This window comes from Mercenaria mercenaria, chromosome 19 (assembly GCF_021730395.1).
Source record: "Mercenaria mercenaria strain notata chromosome 19, MADL_Memer_1, whole genome shotgun sequence".
Taxonomy (NCBI): domain Eukaryota; kingdom Metazoa; phylum Mollusca; class Bivalvia; order Venerida; family Veneridae; genus Mercenaria; species Mercenaria mercenaria.
Genome location: NC_069379.1, coordinates 1,572,967 through 1,597,889, shown reverse-complemented (window position 1 = coordinate 1,597,889; position 24,923 = coordinate 1,572,967). Strand labels below are relative to the sequence as shown.

General features: G+C 35.6%; 1 protein-coding gene across 1 annotated transcript; it reads right to left on the bottom strand.

Moving 5' to 3' along the window:
• Window positions 1-2,498: 2,498 nt before the first annotated feature.
• Window positions 2,499-23,477, bottom strand: LOC128551271 (neurogenic locus notch homolog protein 1-like). The gene is made up of 13 exons (XM_053532031.1): window positions 23,411-23,477; window positions 20,805-20,932; window positions 20,091-20,162; window positions 18,312-18,474; window positions 16,438-16,551; window positions 15,400-15,510; window positions 14,914-15,024; window positions 12,111-12,221; window positions 8,295-8,405; window positions 6,812-6,945; window positions 5,786-5,885; window positions 3,647-3,811; window positions 2,499-2,743 (listed from the first exon to the last, which is right to left on the bottom strand). Exons 1-13 carry the CDS (start codon window positions 23,418-23,420, stop codon window positions 2,499-2,501), a joined length of 1,575 nt encoding a protein of 524 aa, XP_053388006.1. The 5' UTR covers window positions 23,421-23,477.
• Between the last annotated feature and the right edge of the window lie 1,446 nt (window positions 23,478-24,923).

The following is a 24,923-nucleotide window of genomic DNA, read 5'->3' as shown; positions in this document are numbered from 1 at the left end:
ATGCTGAACATTCATGTCAAGTAACATCAAAATCTCACCATGCATTATAAGAAGAAATGCTCCAGAGAAACTTATTCTTCAACTTGACCTTTAACCTCCAACGTTGACCAGGACCTTTGAGATAGGGACATGTGGTTTGCGCAGGACACTCCTCCTCATTCAGGTTAAGATTCATACCAAATATAAACAACATTGGTGCATGCATGTCAAACTTATGGTTCGGACAAAATCGGACGGACGCACACACGCACGGACGGATGGACGCACATACACCGAACCCCGAAAAGTGACGACTAATTCGAGCTCACCGCAGGCGGAGTGGACAAATATCTCTCCCAATCAAAATGGCGGCTTTATATAGACCAAAGCAGCAAAAAATATATGATTATATTTCTATAGCTCTTTGTTTAGACAAAGATCTGAAGAGATGCACATGACTACTTATGGGCTGACCATAATGCAGTGAAACTCTGGTCACGTGACTAAGACACGTGATGAAAACGCAAATATTAAGTAGGTGGATATCAAGAAATACTTTCTTTCACTTTTATTTTCCCAAACAGCTTCGACTCACTTTTTGAAACATATAACGTAGCTTAAAATCATCAGCATGCATCAATAAAGCTTATATCTGGCAGGAAAATGACCTTTACTAAAATCCTTGTGATTCGATGGATGAGAAAAGGCAAAAAGTTTTTAGTACTGACAGTTAATAGAGAAAGAACAGCAATCTTTAAATGCCGTGTAGTGGCTGTAAAACGTCTCCCCGTACCTGCATTTAGTGTTGTTATACTTTCTGGTCCTTTGGGATCATGGAGTCCATTCAATTGATGTTTAATAGAGTTCCACTTAAGCCGGTGCTAGGGGTGTAAGAGGTGTTGCATATTTATTACATGGCATAAACAGACTCAATCAAACCGAGACTGCTATTATTCTGCTTTGTTGCATTCTTTGCTTCCAAAAGATCTTTTTACTGATTTTATTTTTCATCTTTACTGTCCTTATGTGTTCCATCGAATTTTAACTTGTAGCCTAACCCATTTGCTTTTGTTACTTATTATGTATATGTGCTATGTATTATGTGTTCAGAAGCAATAAAATATGATTAAATCAAAAAATCGAATTGATCGCAGACCGGAAATTGGCATATAAACTCTAAATTATTTACTCCGTTTTCAAGCATAAAAATTTCAAAATTAAATATCATAAATCATACGCAACAGACTATGTTTATTTTTGGTCTAATATTACACATTAATTTTAGCTGATCGTCAGAAAGTGTTGTGTATTTTAAGGCGTTCAGTATATTACAGTATCATTAAAATCAGATTAGCTAACTATTTTTCTCTCGAAAAATATCTCAATTTCAGGAAATAGACAACGCAATGAGTGTTTCAAATATCTTTATTTTATACGAAATCCTGTTTAGGCCATCGCATGTCACTCAGAGCATGATTAGATCGACGACTGACAATGCGACACATGACAGAACAGTTCAACAGTGTGACACAGTGCGACGCGATACAACATTAAGACAACGCGACGCAGTACTGTCTTTTTGTCATGACCTTATGTATCCTTATTGTGTCGTAATGTCGTGCATCGTGTCGGTTTGTCGTAATGTCATGATGTATTGTCGTACTGGTTTGTTGAACATTTTTACACGTGTAAAGTAACGCGATATCGCGATAGTAATGTCGTTCTGTCTTGTTGCAATTATTCATAGTCATATCATAATGTAGCGCGCCTTATCGCACTGTTTGAAATTCTTTAAAGGTCATAATTTCGTGTCGCAATGTTAAAAAAATGTTAAAATATGGTAATGTCGTATAGCATTACTAAACATCGTGAAATACCGTAATATCGTAGCACACTGTCACGTGTTCATGCATAAATGTCATGTCGTTTTGAAGCGACGAACGACATCACAATGACCCCAAACAAGATTCAATTTCATATCTACTACATAAGTCGCACACTTATTCGGCAGATTTAAGTGCAGTGCAGTATCCTATAGAATTCCAAGGAAATGACCGACAGTAACTGTTGATGGTACCGGAGGTCAAGTAAGGGCATGTCAAACAGGAGTCGTAGCAGTTATAACTGATTTTATGTTAACCGTCCGATATTTTGGTGGAAGTAAGATAGTTCTTTGAATAAAATGTGATGTTTCGATTTATGAAAGGCCATACACGCCATAATGCTATAATAATGGAAGTTCATGGAAAACATCCTTTGTGTGTCTTCTCTCATTTCTAGGGGTGACAACGCTGTCGATAAATCTCTTTATTGTGTCGGCAACATGACCCTTGACGTGAAAATTGTCAAGATAGTTGATCAGTCATATGTGACTCTTTTAAGAAGCTACAGTATTAATCAGGCCATTTGTTTCATTTTATGATACCTGCAAGTGCAACACAGAGGATGGAATAATACAGAATCTACGCCATGAAATAACAAAGCAGTATATTGTTTAACTATTTTTTATTTCAAAGTTACTACATTGGTCGCACCATCATTCGTGCAGATTTAATGGCAATGCAGTATCCTAAACTGTTCCAGGAGAATGACCGACACTTGTTGGTTCCCGGGGTCAAGTAAGGACATGTCAAACAGGAATCGTAGCAGTTGTGAAACCACCATGCGCCGTGCATATAGACACCGCAGTTTGTCCCGAGGTTACTGTCATGATCAACATCTTTGTTTGTAAACCCAAAACCATTATGTCCTGACAGAGAGTCACCTTTGATAAAAAAAATCATATCTGAAGAATGAATATGCGTTTTCTGTCGTCACAGGAAAGTATATTTATCGTTTAATTGAGTCGCACCATGAGAAAACCAACATAGTGCATTGGTGACCAGCATGGATCAAGACCAGCCTGCGCATCCGCGCAGTCTGGTCAAGATCCATGCCGTTCACTAACGGTTTCTCTAATTGCAATAGGTTCTGAAAGCGATTAGTATGGATCCTGACCAGACTGAACGGATGCGCAGGCTGGTCTGGATTCATGCTGGTCGCAAATGCGCTATGTTGGTTTTCTCATGGTGCGGCTCAATTGATTCTCCTCTGATCTGAATCTGCCATCGCGAAAGTGATTTATCAGGGTTTGATACGTCATTGTGAATAACATAACAGCCTGTCCTATTAGTAATGAGTAATGTAGGGAATACACTCGACTAAGACCGGAGATCGCTAGTTCGATCCCTGTAAAACCCGTATATTCTCCGTGTCGATTTGATAAAAAAAATATATTGTATCAGAATTCATTAGTCACCAACCTCTTAGTCAAGTCAAAAAGTTTTCAGTCAATTGCGAGTACACGTCAGTACTAGTATAGGAACACTTGTTACATTAACTGACAGCCGTTCCATAAATGAAATACTGCTCAAGTAGTGTGTCAATCCAATTAAATATACAAACAATCACACGTTTTAAAAACAAAACTCAAAATGAATGTTTATTAAATGTTCTTGACAATGTGTTACCTGAGACTGCAACTTACAAAAATCAACATAAAATTAGTTAATTCATTAACTAGTTACATCAGTCAACCAATTGATAGATCATTTGGCAGAGAGGAAAGAATATCTTAATTCACATTTGCTCAAACATAAATGGTTTGCAATAATTTACACACAATTACCTGCGTTTCCTCTATAATTTCCAACATGCAATACAAAGTCTTTAGCTGGTCCAATAGAAAAATCGTCATAAGTTTCAATGTATTTGCTACCATTAGCAATAGTGAGTTCCACCCTTAGCTGGTACCTACGTCCATCCCCGGTTATCTCGTGCATATTGCTCAGACCTTAAAGTTACAAAATACTATTACCGTATATTTTGGCTTATAAGATGTACCCGCTAATAAGACGCCGGACATGCAAACTGGAGTTTCTTTTTCTTTTACTTTCCTTGTAGTACACACTTATAAGATGCTCCCCACTGTTTGAACTGGAAATATGACTCATAATAAGGCGTCTTATAAGCGAAAATATACGGTAAAATAATCACGAACGTTTTAATTTGTTATTCTGATAAATCTACCTTTCGAGTCATGTTTTGTTTTAGTATGTTTTACAATGTCAATCATTCTACTCCTAATTAAGAAATCAAGGGTTCGGTTCAGATCAAAAGCGGAATATGTTGCTTCTCTTTATCCAAAATGGAAGAATGTGACCTGTCATTTTATATAAAGTGAAGGAATATTGACCATATCCTAATATAAAACACAAGACAAACAGGAGAAGAAACAGTTTTTAAAAAGAGACGTAGTCGCGCTTTCCGGCGGTTAGGTGTAGGTGCGTGCGTGCGTCCGTTCGACTTTGTCCGGACCATAACTTAAACATACATGTACCAATATTGTTTATATTTGGCATGAATGTTTAACTCAATGAGAAGGAGTGTCATGCGCAAACCCCATATTACTATCTGAAAGGTCAAGGTCACAGTTTGAGGTCAAAGATCAAATTGAAGTTTGTCCGGAGCGTTTCTTCTTCATGCATGGTGGTATTTTGATGTAACTCGGCATGAATGTTCACCATTATGAGACAATGTGTCATGCGCACGAACCAGGTCCCTAGGTCTAAGGTCAAGGTCACACTTGACAGTTGGCGGGCTCGACATTCTGCTCGTGGGCATACTTGTTTATTACTAAATGTCTGTTCTATTAACATGTTTAATTTATTAACCGTCAGTTTAATTCTCAATACAAATTGATGTTTTCTTTAATATCGTTTTCCCAGTAATTAAATATCTCATGCGTGAAAGCGTTACTTTGGTCTTCCAATATAGTTACTACGGCAAAGGACGTTTAATGAGTTTTACTTTCCAGTATTTGTCTAAATGAAAGAAAACTGTCCTGCCTTTATTTCCACTAAATAATTTAACCAATTATGTTTTTTCTTTTACTTTTTTCAATAAATATTGAGACTGTTTATTTTTCAGCATAAAAAAATTTACGAAACCTTTATTATAAAAGTAGTGAGATGACAAAATATTCATGAAGAACATTCTTTTACCTTTCAAATCTGAAATTATGAATACAATTATCTTTACTACTTCAGGACTTGCACTATTTCTAAGTAAGCCGTGCCGCATGGCGTGTATTTTTCATGTCATGTATGCGGTAAATAAAGGACCGATGTTGCTCATTGCAGAGCTGGAGCGGTCTTCTGCGCATGCCCGAAAGTGATTATCAATTGGAGCGCACGGCAAAAATACGCAAATTATTGCATGTCCATACGCATTTAGTGTATAATATACTGACTAAAGGTTAGGGTTAGTATCACCATGGTCACCTTTGCCAAAATAGTAGTGTGCATCTTTGATGAGTAATATCAGTATAAGTCACTTCTCAGCCAACTGGGGCCCTGGACCCGCGCCTGTATTATATCACTCGGGATGCGCCCTCGTGATATAATGCCTTCGCGTCTGAACTCCAAACAATAATTTTATTCAACGAGAAATCACTGATTGAGATATCATTATTTCTAAAATAATCCTCGTTCAACGAAGTATTTTATAAAACAGAAAATGTTTCAATGCAAGACGTTAGAATATATATTTCTGTAAAATGAAGATCAAATCTTGAATAACGATGGTCGATAAAGTGCTTGTTCGACAACCTATTTTTCGCTCATTTTAAAGTATTTTTCTGTCTGATAGACTGTAATGAATATTATATTGAGGTTATTCAATAAATTCTGTACTGAAACTGCATTGATTTGATATAAAAGTTTACATTGATCATTCTAATTACAGTAGCGGTAGATCTATAGATTACCTAGCCAGAAATTTTCCCGAATATCCCCAAAGCCGGAAGCATATGACGAATAATCCTGATCTTCAAAATTTTGTTTTCCATTTTCTCGATTCATCAGGACCTGTAAACGGAGAGTTATTTTTATTTTTTTATTATTATTATTATTATTATTATTATTATTTGCATAAGCCTATATATATAAATATATAATTTCCCGTTCTCTAAGGCCGATTTCTCACTGTATGTTTTTTAGGCAGTGCACGATTACCTACCACTAAACGAGACGTGGATTCAGCCGTCACAAATCTGTCACGCAAGTGGCGTTGATGTTGATAAATTATCCTGCCGTACTGGCGTTACACGAGGTCCTGTCAACAAGCGTTTCCGTGTCTCTGACACGTTGAACGAGACGCAGTATTGTCAAACGAGAGAGGTTAAAACGTCTATCGACTTGTTCTTGCATTCGCCCACATTTGCAAACTACAGTGACATGTTCGCGTTAGGAAGAAATCTCTCTTTCGTTTGATGAAACTTATCTCAATTCAAATATGCAGAACTACGTTAATATAAAATGTAATACAACAGTATCTGATTCAATATCTGTCTCTATAGGGCCTCCTTGACCGAGTGGTTAAGGTCGCTGACTTCAAATCACTTTCGAGCCTCACTGGGGGCGTTGAATTCTTCATGTGAGGAAGCCATCCAGCTGGCTTACAAAACTCGGTGGTTCTACCCAGGTGCTCGCTCGTGATGAAATAATGCACAGAGGGGTACTTGGGGTCTTCCTCCACCATCAATACTGGAAAGTCGCCATATGACCTAAAATTGTGTCGGTGCGACGTTAAGCCCCTCCCCCATCGCCCCCCCCCCTCCCCCCCCCCCCCCCCCCCCCCCGCAAAAAAAAAGATATCTGTCTAAAAATTGCATCACTGGATGGTTGACGATCAGGAAGGGTCGAAGCAAGACACTTTTACCAGGATGAAAGAGAAGAAATGTCTGTTTAATCCGGACTAACTAATGGCTTAAATATCAATACGCCAAGCCTACCGTCCATCCGCCACCTAGTGTTTTCATGTCACAGACAACGTTGACTGGGCGTCTGTTGAGATGGACAAGATATACATTGTCACCAGTAGCACTTGCAACATTGTTGTTCTGGATATCTTTACAATCCTTGATTTCTGTTATACACAAGAAAATAGTTGTTTTGAATATGACTCCCCCAAAATAAAAAAAAAAATCTTTTTGAAAGGTCCTATTCATTTCTGCTTGTTTAAAGTGACGTCACTCCCATTTCATGGTTTAACTTTTTATGATATACCTATATGAATTCTGTTAAAATCGGTTTGTATTTCACAATTAAATATGTACAGACAGAAAAAAAAATCGGTATTGTACCTTTTGTATTGTATGCTGCCGGACTACTTTCGTTAATATGCATGACCTGACACAGTTCTATAAATAGCGCACATAAAAACTTCAATAATTTCCATTTTGATATTGATAAACATTGAAGATTCTTTCAATAACAAAACAGTAAATATAATAATGAAAGGGTCATTATAACAGTAGCTAAATCGGGGATTTTGCATTCGACTCTCGTTGATTTTGCAAGGTCGGATCACACTCGGCGCTTGCACGCCTCATACGATCCGAGCTGGCAAAAAGCTGAATACAACATCCCAGACCGAGCTACTGTTTTAATAACCCTATTATTATACATAGTGCGTATGTTTAAGTGTTTATCACTTTATTTAAAGCTCATAAAGCCTTTGCTAAAATGTAGCTTCCACATGTTTCGTTATGAACATAAAATATAAGATTTTTGGTTTTATCCTACTTCCAATAATTATCTTCTCCAATATTTGTAAGTTGGAAAACTGATTAACATAGTAGGAAAATTTTCTGAATCCACTGTTTTTATTACCTTACGTTATGGCTTTAACTGTTCAAATTCATGTGCAGCATTAAAAGAAGTGTATTTTCTAAACATGTGATTATGCATCATATTCATTATAACACTTGTCTCATCCGTTTTCAACAAAAAAGTTAAGCCTTATGGAACTTTGATTATTGAATTCAAGTTCTGATTGTCTAGGAATAACAATGAAACCAATTACAATATATATCTGTACTATGTTTTAAAAAATGTCTTCAAAGATTTATGTCTTTTTTATATATATATTTAGAAAGCGTTTAAACCTATACCTTTTAATTAAGAAAGGTCTGCAAATTGCAAGACAAATAGAACAAAATATACGATAGGTAAATCATTGTACTACCTTCATTGGCCCATGTATTTTTATAGTCATAATCACTGTGACGGTTGTTTTGTTCAATTTGGTCTAAATTTAAATTTCGAAGACTTTTACATAGAGGTCTATATATGTCCTAACCATGATTAGGAGATGCAAACCTTTGAAGATTTTAGCCAAAAAAATCCCAAAACTAATTATGCCACCTTAATAAAACATGATTATATTTTATATTTATCTATAGTCACATGACAACAATAATTATTCTGCCCTACCTCTGTCACAGTTTGTTCCGATATAGCCTACGTCACAGCTGCAGGCATATCCGTTCCCTGTATTGGTACATGATCCGTGGACACATGGATTGCTTGCACAAGATGATATTGCTGTAAATTATATGATATATCTGTAATATTTGTTCCGTTCCGATTATTAAGATTGGATTCGTCTTTAAAAACAACGGAAACGACCGAAGCTTTCAAATACCATGGTGGTTTTTCTATCTGGCTTTCTGTGCGAGAAATTGCATATGCATTCGCAAGCTAAGAACCAGATGTTCAATATAAAACCCCAAAGAGACTCTTTTAAATGAATGTCATTTCCTTATATTTACATTCGCCCTATCCTTTTCCATTGAAAAATATGACGTTCATTTCGTATGAACTGCAAAAAGAAAGGCGCAAAAGTTACGTAATAGCTACTTAGTGATAACCGACCGCTGTTTTGATGACGTCCGCGTAGAGTCAGGGAGAACGTTCCTTAGATGACGTCGAAGTTGTTCCGTTTGGTGAACAGAATGGCAGGGGAGCTGATTTTAATGTTAAATGCCACAAAATATGTGCAATTTTTAATATTATCTTGTTTACAAATGTAAAGGAAATATAATGTAAATATAAGAAATGAAACTATTTTTTCGGTGTTCATGCGAAGTGAACGACAGAATAGGGTCGGCAAATTAAACATGAATCCCTAGTGCGATTCATGGATTTGCTGATCCTATTCTGTAGTGCAACTCATGGATTTGCTGATCCTATTCTGTCGTTCGTTTCGCATGAACACCGAAAAAAATCATTTCATTTCTTAATTTTGCGTAATTGGTCGATCGAATAACAGTAAATGTACTTCTCAGATATTTCAGTCTCATTTATGTTGAACAGTAATATAATAAACTAGTCATTCTTTTTTTTACACAAAGGTAACCATGTTTTAAATAAACTGGTGTTTAATGAAAATGATATATTAAGCTAACTTTTATTTAGCTTTAGCTAATTTCGCTTATGTTTTCTCCTTAGTGATAAAGCTGCTTCTTCATTTTTTTTTTGTTGTTGTTGTTGTTTTTTTAATTCAGCTTGTTCTAATTCAAATATATATATTTATCCTACCATCATGCGAAATAAAGAGCGAAATCGCAGGGTGTTATAAATTTTGCTTAAATATGTCAATGACGTAATAAAACTTATTGGACTTCTTTTTTAACCAGGTTAACGCAGTTTCAAAGTTGTAAATAACAAATACGTTTCAAAGATTTAAAACGTTACCGTTTTAGGCCATAGCTTAGGTATTTTCTAAATGTAGGTAGGTACACTCCAAATGCTGCAGTTTATGGTGATATAGGTTGGACGCCAATTTTTTATAAAATTTGTTGGAAATCTGTGCTTGCTAATTGTTGTAGACTTAGTAGTATGTGTCAGTTAAGATTGAATAAGAAAATATTTGTTTGGTCAGATAGAATGTCAAATAATAGATGTAAGAATTGGAACTACAAAGTCGGTCAAAAGTTTAGACAGTATGGTTGTGATATATTTTGTATTCTAATATGGCTAACAATGCTTTAATCATCACAACGATGTTATGTTGACGTCACGTCAACGTGATATTTAGCCCAATGTACGCATCAAGAAATAGCCCTTTCAAATTTCATGAAATAGTTTACTTAATAACATTTTTTTAAACGAAATGTTACATTGCACAAATATTTTGATTAATTATACACATACTGAATTAGTTCATCGCTTTGCTGAATAATTCGCAATTATTTTTGCTCGAACTGAATTCTGCCGCAAGACGTATTACCGTTTCCGGTCCTGGCGTGTTTTACCAAATACCTACTATTGGCGCTATGCTTGCACGAAGAAACAGTTCCGTTATATTTGAAATAAATTTTACAATAAAGAACATATTAGAACAGAAATAATTTATAGCAAAACAGTGCTTTATCACTATTTATACACTCGGGCGGTTATACGTCGTCCGAAATAATTGCACTCGGGCTGCGCCCTCGTGAAATTATTTCGGACGACGTATAACCACCCATCGTGTATAAATAGTGATAAAGCACTGTTTTGCTATAAATTATTTCTTAAATATTGAAACAGCATTTCATAAATTTGATGTATTTAGTAACATGCTACCTAGAATTCTTGATGATTTTATACAAGATTGGAGTAGAGATGTTAACCGTGATACTGCACGGAATGGAATAGGAAGAAACAAGCTTAGATTATATAAAACATTCAAACAAAGTTTTTATGCAGAGCAATATTGTACAACAGTCTTTAATAGATCATATAGGGGTGGCACAGCCCCAATTGGTATTGAGCTAGGACGATATAATGGTATACCGGTGGAGGAACAAACTTGTTTTCACTGTAGAGGTTCTGTTGAAGATGAAATACATGTTCTATTACATTGTCCGTTGTATAGCTCTTTCCGAGCAGAACTGATCATGATACAAACAGCTTCAAACTTTAATACACATTTTATAGAACTTACTGATATTGATAAAGTTGAGTATTTGCTCTCAAACACAGACATTGTATTTTTAAGTGCCAAAACCTGTTTTAATATCTTAAACAGAAGGAAAATAGTACAGTGTGGTTAAACTTTAAGTAATGATGCATTTGGTCCTTGGAAACATTTCATTCTGTATCACATTTAATATCTAATATTATGGAAAACTCAAAATTATAAAAGCTGCAGATTTGAAACGTTGTATATTTGTCTATCAACATGAGGTGACTTAATAGGAAAATAACCATAACCCTAATATGCACTTTATTAAAGATTATGGCCCTTTTTGTACTTAGAAAATTTGAGTTTCTTAGTGGTTAATTGTTTTTTATTTTTGTTTTTTTGTTGTTGTTTTTTTATGTCCACCCTTTCTCAATAACTATAACAGCTAAGGCTCTGCATACTTGTTTATCATTATTATATGACTATGTAGGCCGAAACCCATAACTCTATCCTGCATTTTGTCAGAATTAGGATCCTTTTTGTACTTAGAAATTCTGAACTATGACTTTTTCAGACGAGCGATGACGCTCGTTTGCTTTCATTCAACACTCTTACTCAGTATCTCAACTTCAACCCAATACGCTGCTTCATCAAACATTTCAGTGCAGTCAGACTACCTCACTCACTTGATGTTCTACTCAATAACTCACCTCCTCACTACATTCCAGTACTCAGTACTTCTGGTGATACTATATACTTCAGTTTACTCCACTTCACTGGATGTCAGGGTTATGTTTAAAGAATTTGTCACTAATTCCATTTGTCTAATAGTATCTCTATATTATATTAAGAATTTAAGCATGGTATACTTACTGGATGATGATAACCTGTATTTTGTGATAAGATCTTAGATGAATTTAAAGAAAATATATGTTTTAGGCATTTAGGAATTTGCCCTTGATACACTGATACAGTCTGTCTGTTTCCAAGGGCTAAAGGCATGTGTGTGTATATAATGTGTAATATCAACATATTGTTCTTTTTAGTAGATGGAGATTATACTGTGAATTGTATAAAATCCTTTTAAAAGTTTTAGTGATAGAATATTAATGTGAAACTATTTTAAAGTTTAATTATATAATGTTTGTTCTCCTAGTCTCTCATATTTCTTTTAAGAAAGGTCTGCATGAATATTTTATATGTAAATGTAACTGTATTATATTTGTATTCATGCAGAGTGAGACTATAATAATCTTATCTTATCTTATCTTATCTTATTATCTTATCTTATCTTATCTTATCTTATCTTATCTTATCTTATCTTATCTTATCTTGATCAAATGTAAAATAAAACATACGAGTGTCACACAAAACACCCGTGTACCCTGCTGCGCATGTGCAATGGAAACCGCTACTTTGACTAGAGGAACATTGACCATGTACGCAACGTGCCAAGATACACGGATCAGCTGCAAATATTCACATAGAGTTAATCAAAAGTGTGCAAGTAGTTCCTATTACATGTGTGTACAATGAGTCTATCAAAGATGTGCAAGTAGTTCCAATTTCATCTAAAGTAAAAAGTTTGCAAGTAGTTCCACTTACATGTGTATACTTAATTTTTCGATCAATAGTGTATAAAAAGTGCATTCACAATGAGTCGATCAAAAGTATGCAAATAGTTCCAATTACATATATATTCGATATGAGTCAATCAGAAGTGCGTATGAGTAAATTCTGAAAAAATGTACATGTGCATAAGATTTTTCATCCGAAAATACATTACTTAAGAAATAATTTATAGCAAAAGAGTGCTTTAACACTATTTATGCACGATGGGTGGTATACGTCGGGAGTAATAATTTCACGAGGGCGCAGCCCGAGTGAAATTATCTGAACGACGTATTACCACCCGAGTGTAAAAATAGTGTTAAAACACGCTTGTGCTATAAATTATTTCGATTCTAATATGCCCTTAATCTAAATCAGTAGATATAGAGAATATTAGGTCACTGTCTTTCTTAACTTAAGTTTATCCACCGAGTTGGAGAAAGGTTTATCCACCCGAGGCTTGCCGAGGGGGATAAACCTTTCAGAGACGAGGTGGATAAACTTAAGAAAGACAGTAACCTAATATTCTATTTATCCTGCAGTCAATAAAATCTGTGTATAACATATATTTACTTTCAAAATGTTTTTTTTTCTATACAAAAATAATCCAGAATTTCACTCACTTGTGAATTCCTACGCCCTTCAACCCCTTGTCTGCTTGATCCGGTTAAACACGATTCCTTACAATAAAACATTATTTCATACCTCATACTTTGCGTTCTTAAGTTCTGTGTATTATAAATCATCGGTGCTAACAGGGCATTCGCGTACAAAACAAGCAGAATGGTTTTGACTCGGATAAAATACAGCCGAAAACCACGCTTGAGATGAATTCAAATGCCCGCAGTCTTAAATTTACTCCATTTTCGTACAAGACAATGTGAGATAATGAAATTCCTTCCACCATGAATGGTTTAGATCCAATAATTACGATAAACGACTGCTTAAATCTTGTCATTTGTGTAAATTTCTAACTAGAAATGAGTAAACGCCAAATATGCAAAGTCAAGGTCGATTCACACAGACTTTAAAAACCGTCACCGTACCATTCCGTATGGAGGTTACTAGGATAGAGTGAACCAATTTTTTTTTTTTTTACCGTGGCTGTCCTCATAAAATGATGAAATGTTTGAGCTTCGAACTCTTGGCCCAGTTTACATTGCCTATAGCACATATACTTGAAAAAGTAGTCCGTCAGTTGCATTGGCGGTATAAACCTGCATTGACTGAATAAACCTCAAGTTTACACGGCAGGCAGATATCGGCCTGATAAATGCATAGTGGTAGGATAAAAAATAGAGAAGCGCTCTTTTTTGGTCGCAACAAAACCTTTGTCGTCACCGCACGTTAACATGACGTCATTCCAGCGTAAGAGTGTTTTAACAGAGGCAAGCATATTAGAATGTAAAATAAACAATTCCCTTTTCAAAATGGAAGCATGCATATTGAAAATAACTAGCATGGTTGTCCTGAACAGTATTGATCTTGATTTGTATTAAGCTTTCACATAATGTAACTGTCACACTGGAACAAGTGAAGATCCAGTTGGTTCGAACGGGGGTCAAAGAGGCGATATGTTTCCGGGTTTGAAGGCAGTGACAACCCATTTCATACCTTATTAACATCAGTCCCAAAGAATTTCTTCTAGCGGTGGTAAAGAAAATAAATGATGATAGGTAAAGGTAGATTTCTCGGAAGCACAAAGCACTAAAAACACAGCCACAGAGCCACGTATTTGCATAGTAGGCCTACAACAAAAAACTGTAATGGAAAAATATTTCAGACGGGTTGCTTCAAACATCCAACAAGTACATATAATTTATGCTAAATATAGATGGAGGGGAAGGAAATGGTAAGGGGTAAGACCATTTAGCTGAAGAAATTTATAGTACATAGAGGAAACACTTGTGAGAGTAAGTGTGTACATCATTGTTTTGTAAGTTATCAGAAATTTAGACTCTATACCATTGACGGAGGTGTGATCCCAAAGTTCGGGAGGGAGAGGTTGGGGAATTAGTATACGTAAATGCTCATTCAATTCAACAACTGTCATTTCTGAGAAAAATCAATTTATTGGTCAAAATTGGGGCGTAGGACAAAGCATATACTGGGCCCTCGCCCAAACTCTCAAAATTATGGGGCACCCGGCCCCCCCCCCCCCCCCCCCCCCCACCTGCCCCGAAACCTACGTAAATGTCTGTTTATATGATGCTTTATATTCTAAAATCGTATGAAAACCGTCCTGTCCTACCTCGGTCACAATTAGTACCGGTATAGTCCGGCACACACAAGCAAGTATATCCGCTCCCATGAGTAGTACATAACCCGTGAACGCATGGATTGGTCAAGCAAGGAGGAATTGCTTTAAATGAGTTATAGGAAATTAAAAAAATAAGTACCTCAGAGAAATGCAGCTTATGTCTGACGTTTCGTTAGAGCGTACAAAAATCATTAAATGCCAGGAGAGGTGCTTAGAAAAAAAACATCAGAAAAACAAATGTGGTCAACATCATGCTCTGAAATCGCATGAAAACAATTATCCTATCATACCTTGGTCACAATTAGTTCCTGTATAACCTGAGGCACAGGTGCAGGTATATCCGTTCCCGTGAGTGCTACAAACGCCGTCAACGCATGGGTTGGGCGAACAAGGTGATATTGCTGTAAATGTTTTAAAATGAAATTAAGATTAAACGTCTGCTTAAAGGGAAATGCAACTTTGATCTTAAATTATTTGAAGAAGTGAAAGAATTTTCAAAATCAATTTAAAAACGAGAAAATTATTAAGATTTCAATATTTGATGGAAACTGTGGCCATTTTTTCTATGGAAGCGTAAAACAAAATGGCGCATTTGTAAAATTTCTGCGCATGTCCGTTTTCAAAAAAAAGATATGTCTACACTTCGTCAAAGCCTACTATAATCATTAAATGTCCGGGTAGTAGAATAGTGTTAAGAAAAAGATATCCAGAAATATATGCAATGTACGTTGATCAAATTTTGTAACCCCATTACAACAATAATCGTCCTATCCTACCGTGGTTACAATTAGTTCCGGTATAGCCTGAGTCACACGTGCAGTTATATCCGTTGCCATGATTGGTGCATGATCCATGGGCACATGGATTGCTCGCACAAGGTGAGATTTCTGTAAAATATATCAAATATGTATGGTTTAGTACTCACAAAAGTTGCCAAGTCTAGAAGAAGATTCCTTGTTGCAATAAAATACTTCATGAAGGGCCTTAAAGATGTATTAGACCGAAATTCTTGTTTGAAATTATGAACAATTACTTCAAAGCATCTATGTAAAATACCCACGTGGGTTTATTTATTACCTTTTGCCGAATTCAAAATGTATCAAAAGTACTTCAATTTACCTTGAAAATTATAACATCCTGTACGAAAATAGGACCAGTTTTACAGCTGTAAAACGTCTATAAAAGACCTGTATCTTGAAATTACAGCTTCAAAAGACCTGTACATTGTGTGTATGTGAAAAACATATAGTTGAAATTTACAGGTGTAAAACTTAAGGTCCTAAATTACATGTGTGAAAAGTTACAGATGAAAAGTTACAGCTGTAAAATGGTCATGTTTAAAAATTACAGCTGTCACTTATTTAGACGATGAGAAAGGTAAGGTTAAACCTTTTTACCTCTACGAAACATTTTCATGACAATTATTTTGCTGTACAGACTTTTGAGATAAAGTTTGTGTTAAAGACAAGAAGAGGTGTTGCCCATCTTGTTATTGTGTTTGTTGATAAATCATGTAAATATTATTCTTTGCCGAAATCTATCTACCTACCTACGTACTACCTACCTACCTACCTACCTACCTACTACATATCTATCTATCTATGAAATGAGGCTTTGAAATTAGCATATTATGACTGACTTTACAATTGTTGTCTTTCCTGTTATCGATTTTCTGACACATCGCTCTTGAAGTATTCAATAACTTTGAAATTATTTTGCATTTTTTATGATTAGTTATATGATCGAAGTCAAAGTATAATAAATATTCATTTGTAATTCAACTATTTAGTTCCATCATCAACATTAAAACTTACGGAAGTCACAAAGCCGACCAATATATCCAGCGTGACATGTACACCGGAAGTCATTATTGCTTTCATCTGAGCATGCGCCGTGAACGCATGGATTTGTTGCACATGGACTAAGAGCTGAAAACATCAAGAAATATTCGTGGTTTGAACTTTTTCTATGTAAAATAACAAGATTAGTGACGGAATGAATCGGGATTCCGGTATGACACAAGTAAACAAGCGAGATACCGGTAACTCTAGTGTTTTGACTTCTAGATTCACCGAAACTGAAGAACAATAGAAGCACATTTGCACTGAAAGTATTTTAAACTGCATTACATATCTAAAACATGTATCTGTGAAGTCTTCAGTGTTGTTATATATTCTATCCTTTGGGATCCTGTTGTCCATTCAACTGATGTATAGAGAATAACAGGCTACTGTCTTTTGATATCAATGTTATCAGGTCGAGGTTGATATGGGCTGGAAGGGGTGAGGGTGAGTCTCGGGGATACTTTAAAGTTTTTTAAATCACTAAATTTACACTGTTCCAAGAATAATATTTAACACAAATACTTTTGCTAATACTTAATAAAATGTGCATGCCTTAAATTAGGTATAAATCAAGAATAAGTAGATCTATGTCATACATTGTCAAGTAAAGTGTATTGTAAACCTTTCCAAGAATCGATCCATGTAAACATTGTGATGTCATGATGAACGTTTCACAATGACGTCATTCAGTGCTATTGTCTGTGTGATAAGATTAGAGACAACCATATTCGAGGAAATTTGTTGAGATTACAGAATCTATTTAGAAAAATGTTGCGCAACATCGAGACTGGACTCTGTAATAAAATTCAATCTGGAAGGAAACTGATGTAAAAACTAGTTCGTCAATATGGGAGGAGCTAAATTTTGATATCAGGTCAATGACCTGATAACAAAATAAAATATCAGGCAAGTGATATCAGGCACTTTGCATAGTAGTTGCATGATAAATAATAGAGTTCCTCTTAAGTCGGTGCTAGGAAGTCTAGCTACCGACAAGATCATCCCTTATTTTAGAAGAAGGAAAAATAAGTATTTCAGATATTCTGACTTCATCAGTCTTGGCTCTGATTACCGTATGTTTTTAGAAAAAAAGGGACATAATTAAAATAAATATGAATAGCATCAGGAGTTATCTCCTGTGAACAAAACATAGGGTCTGAACACAGACTAGATCTTTCTTTACGTGTGTCAATATAACCGCTAGTCCTGTCATCACATGCGGTCTACCAGTTGAATTAAAGGTCATAAGAGTGTAAATATACACTAACAGATTTGCTGGAGAGTGAAAATATGCTGGTAATATGTCGAGTATAAATAACTGGGGATCGAATAATGTTTTTGGTGTAAAATGACTTCTGTATTTAATACATCTGGCATCTGTGTTCTAAAACTTTACACTTGACACACGGCAATAGGGTCTTTAAAGAAGGTTTTCAACAAAGGGTTTGCATCCTTATTAATATCAAATTAAAATACTACCACGTGTATCTCTACGAATGGATATTTGACACCGCATCGGTAGCCTAGTGGTAGAGCGTCCGCTTCGAGTGCAAGAGGTTGTTGGTTCGATCCACGGCCGCGAAATAACAAAGACGTAAGAAATGGTACTAGTAGCTTCCTTGCTTGAGGTTCAGCATTAAGAGGATAGTGCTAGGACTGGTCAGTCCGGTGTCAGTATAATGTGACTGGGTGGGGTATCATGCCACCTCGTTTTCACCATCGTACCATCATTGTTTCATCATCGTGCCATCGCGCCATCGTATTTTCGTCATCGTACCATCGTGCATCGCGGTTAAGTATTTAAAAAAGGCACGACTGTCCAAACGGAACACCGTATAATTTACCTATTCCACAAGTATTTAAGTTACAACCGTCCGAGTTATTGCAGCACTGGAAACAAGTAGTTATAACACTGCGTTTGTGGTCAGAATTCGAGAATGTGAAATCAGGATATGTAGAGCGTATTTCCCTCCTTCCCAGTCCACTTTGGGAAAGCTGACTGCATGCCTGGAAATTATGATAATTTACTTTCGTTGTTTTCGTTTCTACTGGTGCTGCTGTTTGATATTAAATCATTAAAAAACAAATCAGCCGTGTGACCAATTTTTTGTGCATTAAAGTAAAAGTCCAGTTTTGGCATTACTTAAAGCATTAATTAAAAATATGAAAATACAATTACACAGGAATAGCCTTGAATGAAGAAATTGCAAATTTGTGATATAACAGTATTACACCTGTACTGAAACTGTATTACAGCTGTGTAAAAACAATATTATAGCTGTGTAAAAACTGCGTCATAACTGTGTAAAATTGGATTATAACAGTGTTATAACTGTATTATAACCGTGTAAAATGTGTTGTCACAATGATTTTCATGAAGTTCATGTAGAGCTTAAAGAGGTCGTATTAAGTCTTTTACTAAAGTGACGTGGTTTATCAAATGTTTGACCTACTTGAGTCATTGCAAAAGTGCCTTATCTGATATGTCATTTTGTTTAGGTTTAAGGGGTCTTTTCATTTATCTTTTTATCTATTTTTGTTACATCGTATATCAGTGTTCGTCAGTTAGTCAGCTAGTACCAACTTTTATGTTTTTGACAATATCAGTCATTTATAATAAATCTGCTTAAAACATTACATAATTTCTTTCAAGAAAATAAAATAAACCCCTTGCATGCTCAATATATAAATTAAATCCTTTTTTAACTGTTTCATTTATTTAGTCTGATCTGATGACGACAACGTGACAATGCATGGGAAAAATCGGGAACTTTGGTTAAAACCCTTTCAAATCCATGAAATAGAGGATTTTCTGGGCGCAAGCCGGTATTGATTTGATTTACTTCCTGTTTATATCAGGGGGTGAAGGTCATTTAACAGCTGATTAAAACTGTACATTTTTATTGGTGGATGAAAAATTCCACAGGTTACATAATGGACAACATTTTTGTATATTTAATATTTTCTTAAGGGATGTGCAGGTGCTCTAACCTGTATTGTTAGACAGTATAAACCGTTGGCTGCTGTGGAAATAGCTGGTAAAATCTCATAAACCTGAATCCCCTATGACGGAGTTCGACTCTGCCACTCTAATACGGAGTGATCTCCCTTAAACGATTTACAGTTAACTCGTCACCTAGTCAACTCGTCCCCCGGTCAACTCGTCCCTTTTTGGGGGGATATTTCGTATCCCTTGACGATTTCAAAAATGGTCATTTCGCCCCCTCTCGTATATGAAAGTGCAGAGTGCATGCACGTTTCGTAGCTTAAAGTGTGCATTGGCAAATGCGGCCGTGTATCCTTTTTAGATACTTCTTGTTTATTTACATATATACTTTGCATGTTCAAAGAATCACTCATGTTCACCAGATTTTGCATTTTAACTCGTTGCTCCGTCACTGTTGAAAACGTTCAGTCTGTAGTTAAAATTCAGTCTTACAAAGAAACAGACAAATATACATTTTAACTGGATTGATTTTGACCGGTGTACAGTATTTTTAAGGTCAAAAATAGTTATAAAGACTGGCTGCTTTAAGACGGACGAGAAGACATACCGGACAAACTAACTAATATATTTTGATATCTCAAGCAAAAGGATGACATATATAAATTAGTATACTTACATACTGATCAACACATCCTAAATTGTAGAGATTTCTCCTACTACCATCAATAACACGGTTAGTGTAGCATTCCTAAAAAACGATACATTCTTTTAATGTCATAATGTTAACAATGTAAAATAAACCGTTATGTTCTTTTCACCGTTCTGGTAAAAAGTAACGATTACAATTATTGGATAGGTCTGATGACTGTAGCTGTAGCATCAACAAATTACGAGTTTTATTTTTTTTAATTTTGGGAACACAGTATCCAACATAAAACAGAATTCCCTGATTGCAAATCTGCTTGTTACATATTAGGCACACTAGGGTCGTAGCGAATATTGTACCACCTCGACACTGAAGTCGGGTTCGTATCTGTTAATAAGCGAAGTATGATTTGTTCCCACAAGAAGCAATCTCGTGAATAATAAAATTAATAATTTAAACTGACACTGCACTTGAGTCAATGTATAATATTTCGTTTTACAAGATAAATAATAGTTGACGATGCATGTATCATATTGCCCTTGTTATTGAAATGCGATCTTTATTCTTATGTAAATCATCACAAACTTGGATTAGATCTATAATTTTTTCCATTACACTAGCATCCTCTAATGAGAGGATATTAAGCAGCGTTTCTTAGTGGCGCCTTAGGTCTTCCTCCACCATTCAAGCTGACAGATTGTAGCATAGCTTTACCTGCATAGAAGCTGTGATAATATAAAATACCTGGTGTGAGCCACATGTCATGAGATTGTGACAGTCTCGTTTGTCAGGGACATTCTGGCAGCTTAGACATTGTAGAGCTGAGGTTGTTGAAAAAAATAACAACATAATGAAAAGCCTGAGCATGCTCACTGGAAAACAAAAAAAAATATGTATTAAAACTATGTTGTATTAGAAAATCTCTAGCATTTAACATGACATTATACAAAATATTCATTATATTGTTCTTTGAATATTGCAGTTCTTTCAAAAACATAATACGAGGACACTGTCCGAAATGTGACATACACATGTCATTAAATATAAATACAGATTTTGTAAACTCTAGGTTTGTTTTGTTATTAAGATGTACTTAATTATTACCCGTTTAAGTGCAGCTTCTTTTGATAAAACTTTTAAGATTCTTATTTGAAACTTCTGACAAAAATGTGCCCTTTTCTGTCTGAATGTAAAATGTACATACATCTGCATAACAGGCTTGATGTATCTGTAAAGTTATAAAATATAAAAAAAGATACTTTCTTTGTAGCATTCATTTTATACTGACGTGTTATAAACACGGCGCGGAAGATTAACGTCCGAAATCACAAATGACGTTATGGCGTTTCAAAGACGTATAACAGTGTTAGAACATTACCAAAACGATATATAATCAGTACACATAGTCTGAGTTGTCATTAACACGAGAGCAATCCGGCATGTTTTTCTCCGCCGTGGATAAAATCACCAAAAACACCGGAGAGCTGACAAAAATCTTAAACGTGAACCCAAAGGTAAATTATATTCTGAATGGCTTTTCAGTGAAAAAAAAACAAATATATGCATATTTGTCTAAATCCTGTTTTCTTTTCCATTCAGTTGTGATAGATCTATTACAAGGGAAGCAAAGAGATCAAGCAGCTTTACCCAAAAATGCATACACATGAGACAAGATTTGTCATTCTTCACACATACACACACACGCACACGCACACGCACACGCACGCACACACACACACACACACACACACACACACACACACAAATCAAAAATAAAATTTTAATGATTGAAGTAAACAAAACTTTCATAAAGTGACATTACTTTTCACAAATGATATTTGGTTATTACAAGGTTATGTGTGTGAGTGTTTTGGTGTGCGTGTGTGAGTGTCTGCGCTGCTGTGATTTAAGGAACGTAGCATCCCCCTTTGAATATTCATCCTTGTTCCACTTTGCCATTCACATCACGCCCCCCCCCTCCCCCCCCCCCCCCCCCCCCCCCCCACACACACACACTTCTACCTTTCTACCTCCTACCCCTTCGTCCCACTTTTTCTATATTTTGCATAAGATTTAAATGCACTTGTTGGAACATTTAAATGCACTTGTTGGATTATTGAGGCAACCCGTCTATAATATTTTTTCGTTACAGCTTCCTATTGTTGTGGACCTACTTTGCAAATGCGAGACTCTGTGACTGTGTTTTTGGTGTTGTGCTTCCGAGAAATCTACCATTACCTATTACCTTTTAGAATATAATAACCTATCACTGGTTGCAGATGTATGATAATCTGTCACTGGTTGTAAATACAGATTGGAATGTCTGGCTCGATGATACACAATGTAACTATAGTTTGCTTGTTGTTGTTTTGGCCCACAAAAATAGTTACAAGACAGCCGGGTATTCCCATCTGCATTTACAGCCAATGGTAAATCATTTTGTTGCATATTGTATATTACAAATTATAGAACAAATAAATCAACTTTTAGTAGCGTATTTAAACACAAGAAGATATAAACGTTCGTAAACAGAAATGACGTCATGACGTTTTATAACGCAAAACAAAGAAGTTCCGCTTTGGTTTAACTTATTTTGAATCAAGAAATAGACTATAAGGACAGTAGCTGTCAAGTCACTTGATTTTTTTTTTAAACTTTCGCATAAACAAGACATATAATCAATGGCATTTAACAGCACGAGGGTCATCCTGCATGGTGGTGCCTGCAGGGTTTTGCCGCACGGCTAAAGTCACCGGAGTTCGGTGTGCAAGAAATTAGTTTCTTTTCTTTATTTAATGTGTTTATATTTAGTACATTTTTTTTTTTATCTATTTGATTCATCTCTATGTAATAATGCCACAACCAGCTTATTATCAGGAATTTGACATTTATATGTAATACCACATTAAATCCTGCTATTAGTGAAGCATGTATTGAAACTAGAGAGCTCAACTTTGTTCTTCGGTAATAAATATTTTCTAAAAAATGATGAGGAAGCTGATATGTTACCTCCATGTATACACATAGAAAATTTGTTGAAACTAAGTGTACGTCAGTCACGCTGTACTACTGCTTAAAACTTAGAATATTATATGGTGTATATGTTTGTTTCTTTGTAAGAATTGTGTCTAGGGTGAAATTGTGAAATCTGACAAGAGGTTATCCAAAAAAGTCATCAACATAAAGAATTAAAATATATGAGTTTTGATAATTAGTATAATTATACGTGTCATCCGTTTTAAAATTTTGACGTTCATTTGGACACTTGAAATAATGAAATCGACAATAAATATAACAAAAAGAGGTATAACAGAAACAGTCCGAATTGAAATAAAATTGAATTGTTTTACCTTTTATCATGTCGCCGTCCTATTCGCAATTCTACTGTGATAGATAATCTGTTAAATGGTACCTTGCTCACTTTTATCTTATCTTATGGTCTTCAATTAAAGTATACATGTGTAGGGAATAATACATACGAGTATATGCAATTTAATCTCGTGTGCAAAATATCGAAATATATATTATAAGCGTGAGTAATTTTGTCATCTGGACGGCAGTTTTCTTTTGCTTACATAGTTCAAAACAATATTGCACAGGTTTCTACTAACAAACTGCCCGTGACGAAGGACATGAGTTTTGTCAAATAGGTTACAGGGATGTGTCTGTATAATCCCAGGGAAGTGTCTACGCCAGCAATGAAATGAATCCAATCGCTGAGGTGACTACCCGTTATGTCTCAGACTTGCTGACAAACTATATAGAATGTCCTTTGTTAAAACGTAGAGCTGGTGAGACCATATATCTCATATATTTTTTCTCTGGCTACCTCGTCTAAATGATTTGAGCTAGATAATGCCAGGGATCAGGCAAATTACTCACTGTTTCAAACAAACAAACTTCAACTAATGATATTCAGCTCAAACTTCTATAGGACGTAGATACTATACTTGACTGGTCCTTCTGTTGAAGTTCCCGTGAAACGATATATTTGATTCATCAACATACGAGTCCTATCGCATAGATGTTCAGCCTATGTCCTCTTAATTAAAGCTGCAACTAAATGTGATTGCCCTAACTCCTGGAACTTTACGAGGATAGACGATAGCAAATACAAGCTGAGCATCGAAAAGCTGAGACAGAGAGACATGAGGTTCAATGTTATTGGCGAAGTGCAACCATGGCATTGAGGCCATACCTATATGGTAGTTAAATGCTATAGCTCACTCATCAAGGTACATTGCATGCGCGGATCCAGCCAATTTTCTGAGGAGAGGGGGTTCAACCTTAACTTTACTGTGACAAACGTGTGTCTTTACACACTTATTAATTTGATGTGATTTGTTTGGATGTCAGCCGTTTACCAGTACAGGTTTGCATGCCCGCCACCTTCCCCCCCCCCTCCCCACCCCCACCCCCTCCCCCTGGGAAAATTTTGAAATTAAGCGCTTTAATTCCTGAATTCTGGGGCATTTTAGAAGCATTTAAGATCACCTTTTTCACTGAAATTCTATATACAATATACCCACTATTTTCACATTAAACAAACCATAGATATTTAATAGATTTCAAATGCTTTCGCCGAAAATATCTCGTTGAAGATGTACTCGTAAGTCGAAAAGGAAATCACAACTGGTGCTAGTATGTCCGGGCATATTTTCATGGGGGATAGTACATCTTATTTCCGAACTTTTATCTATAGACTACAAGAATAATCGGATCCATGACTCTATTGTGTTGTTAAATGTTCATTGCAACGTTATATCCTTCCGACAAAAATATATGGAGGGGTCGTTAGAAGTTTTGATAAGTGTAATAATAATAAATCAGTAAACATTTTCTAATAATCGACCGCGCTTTTTT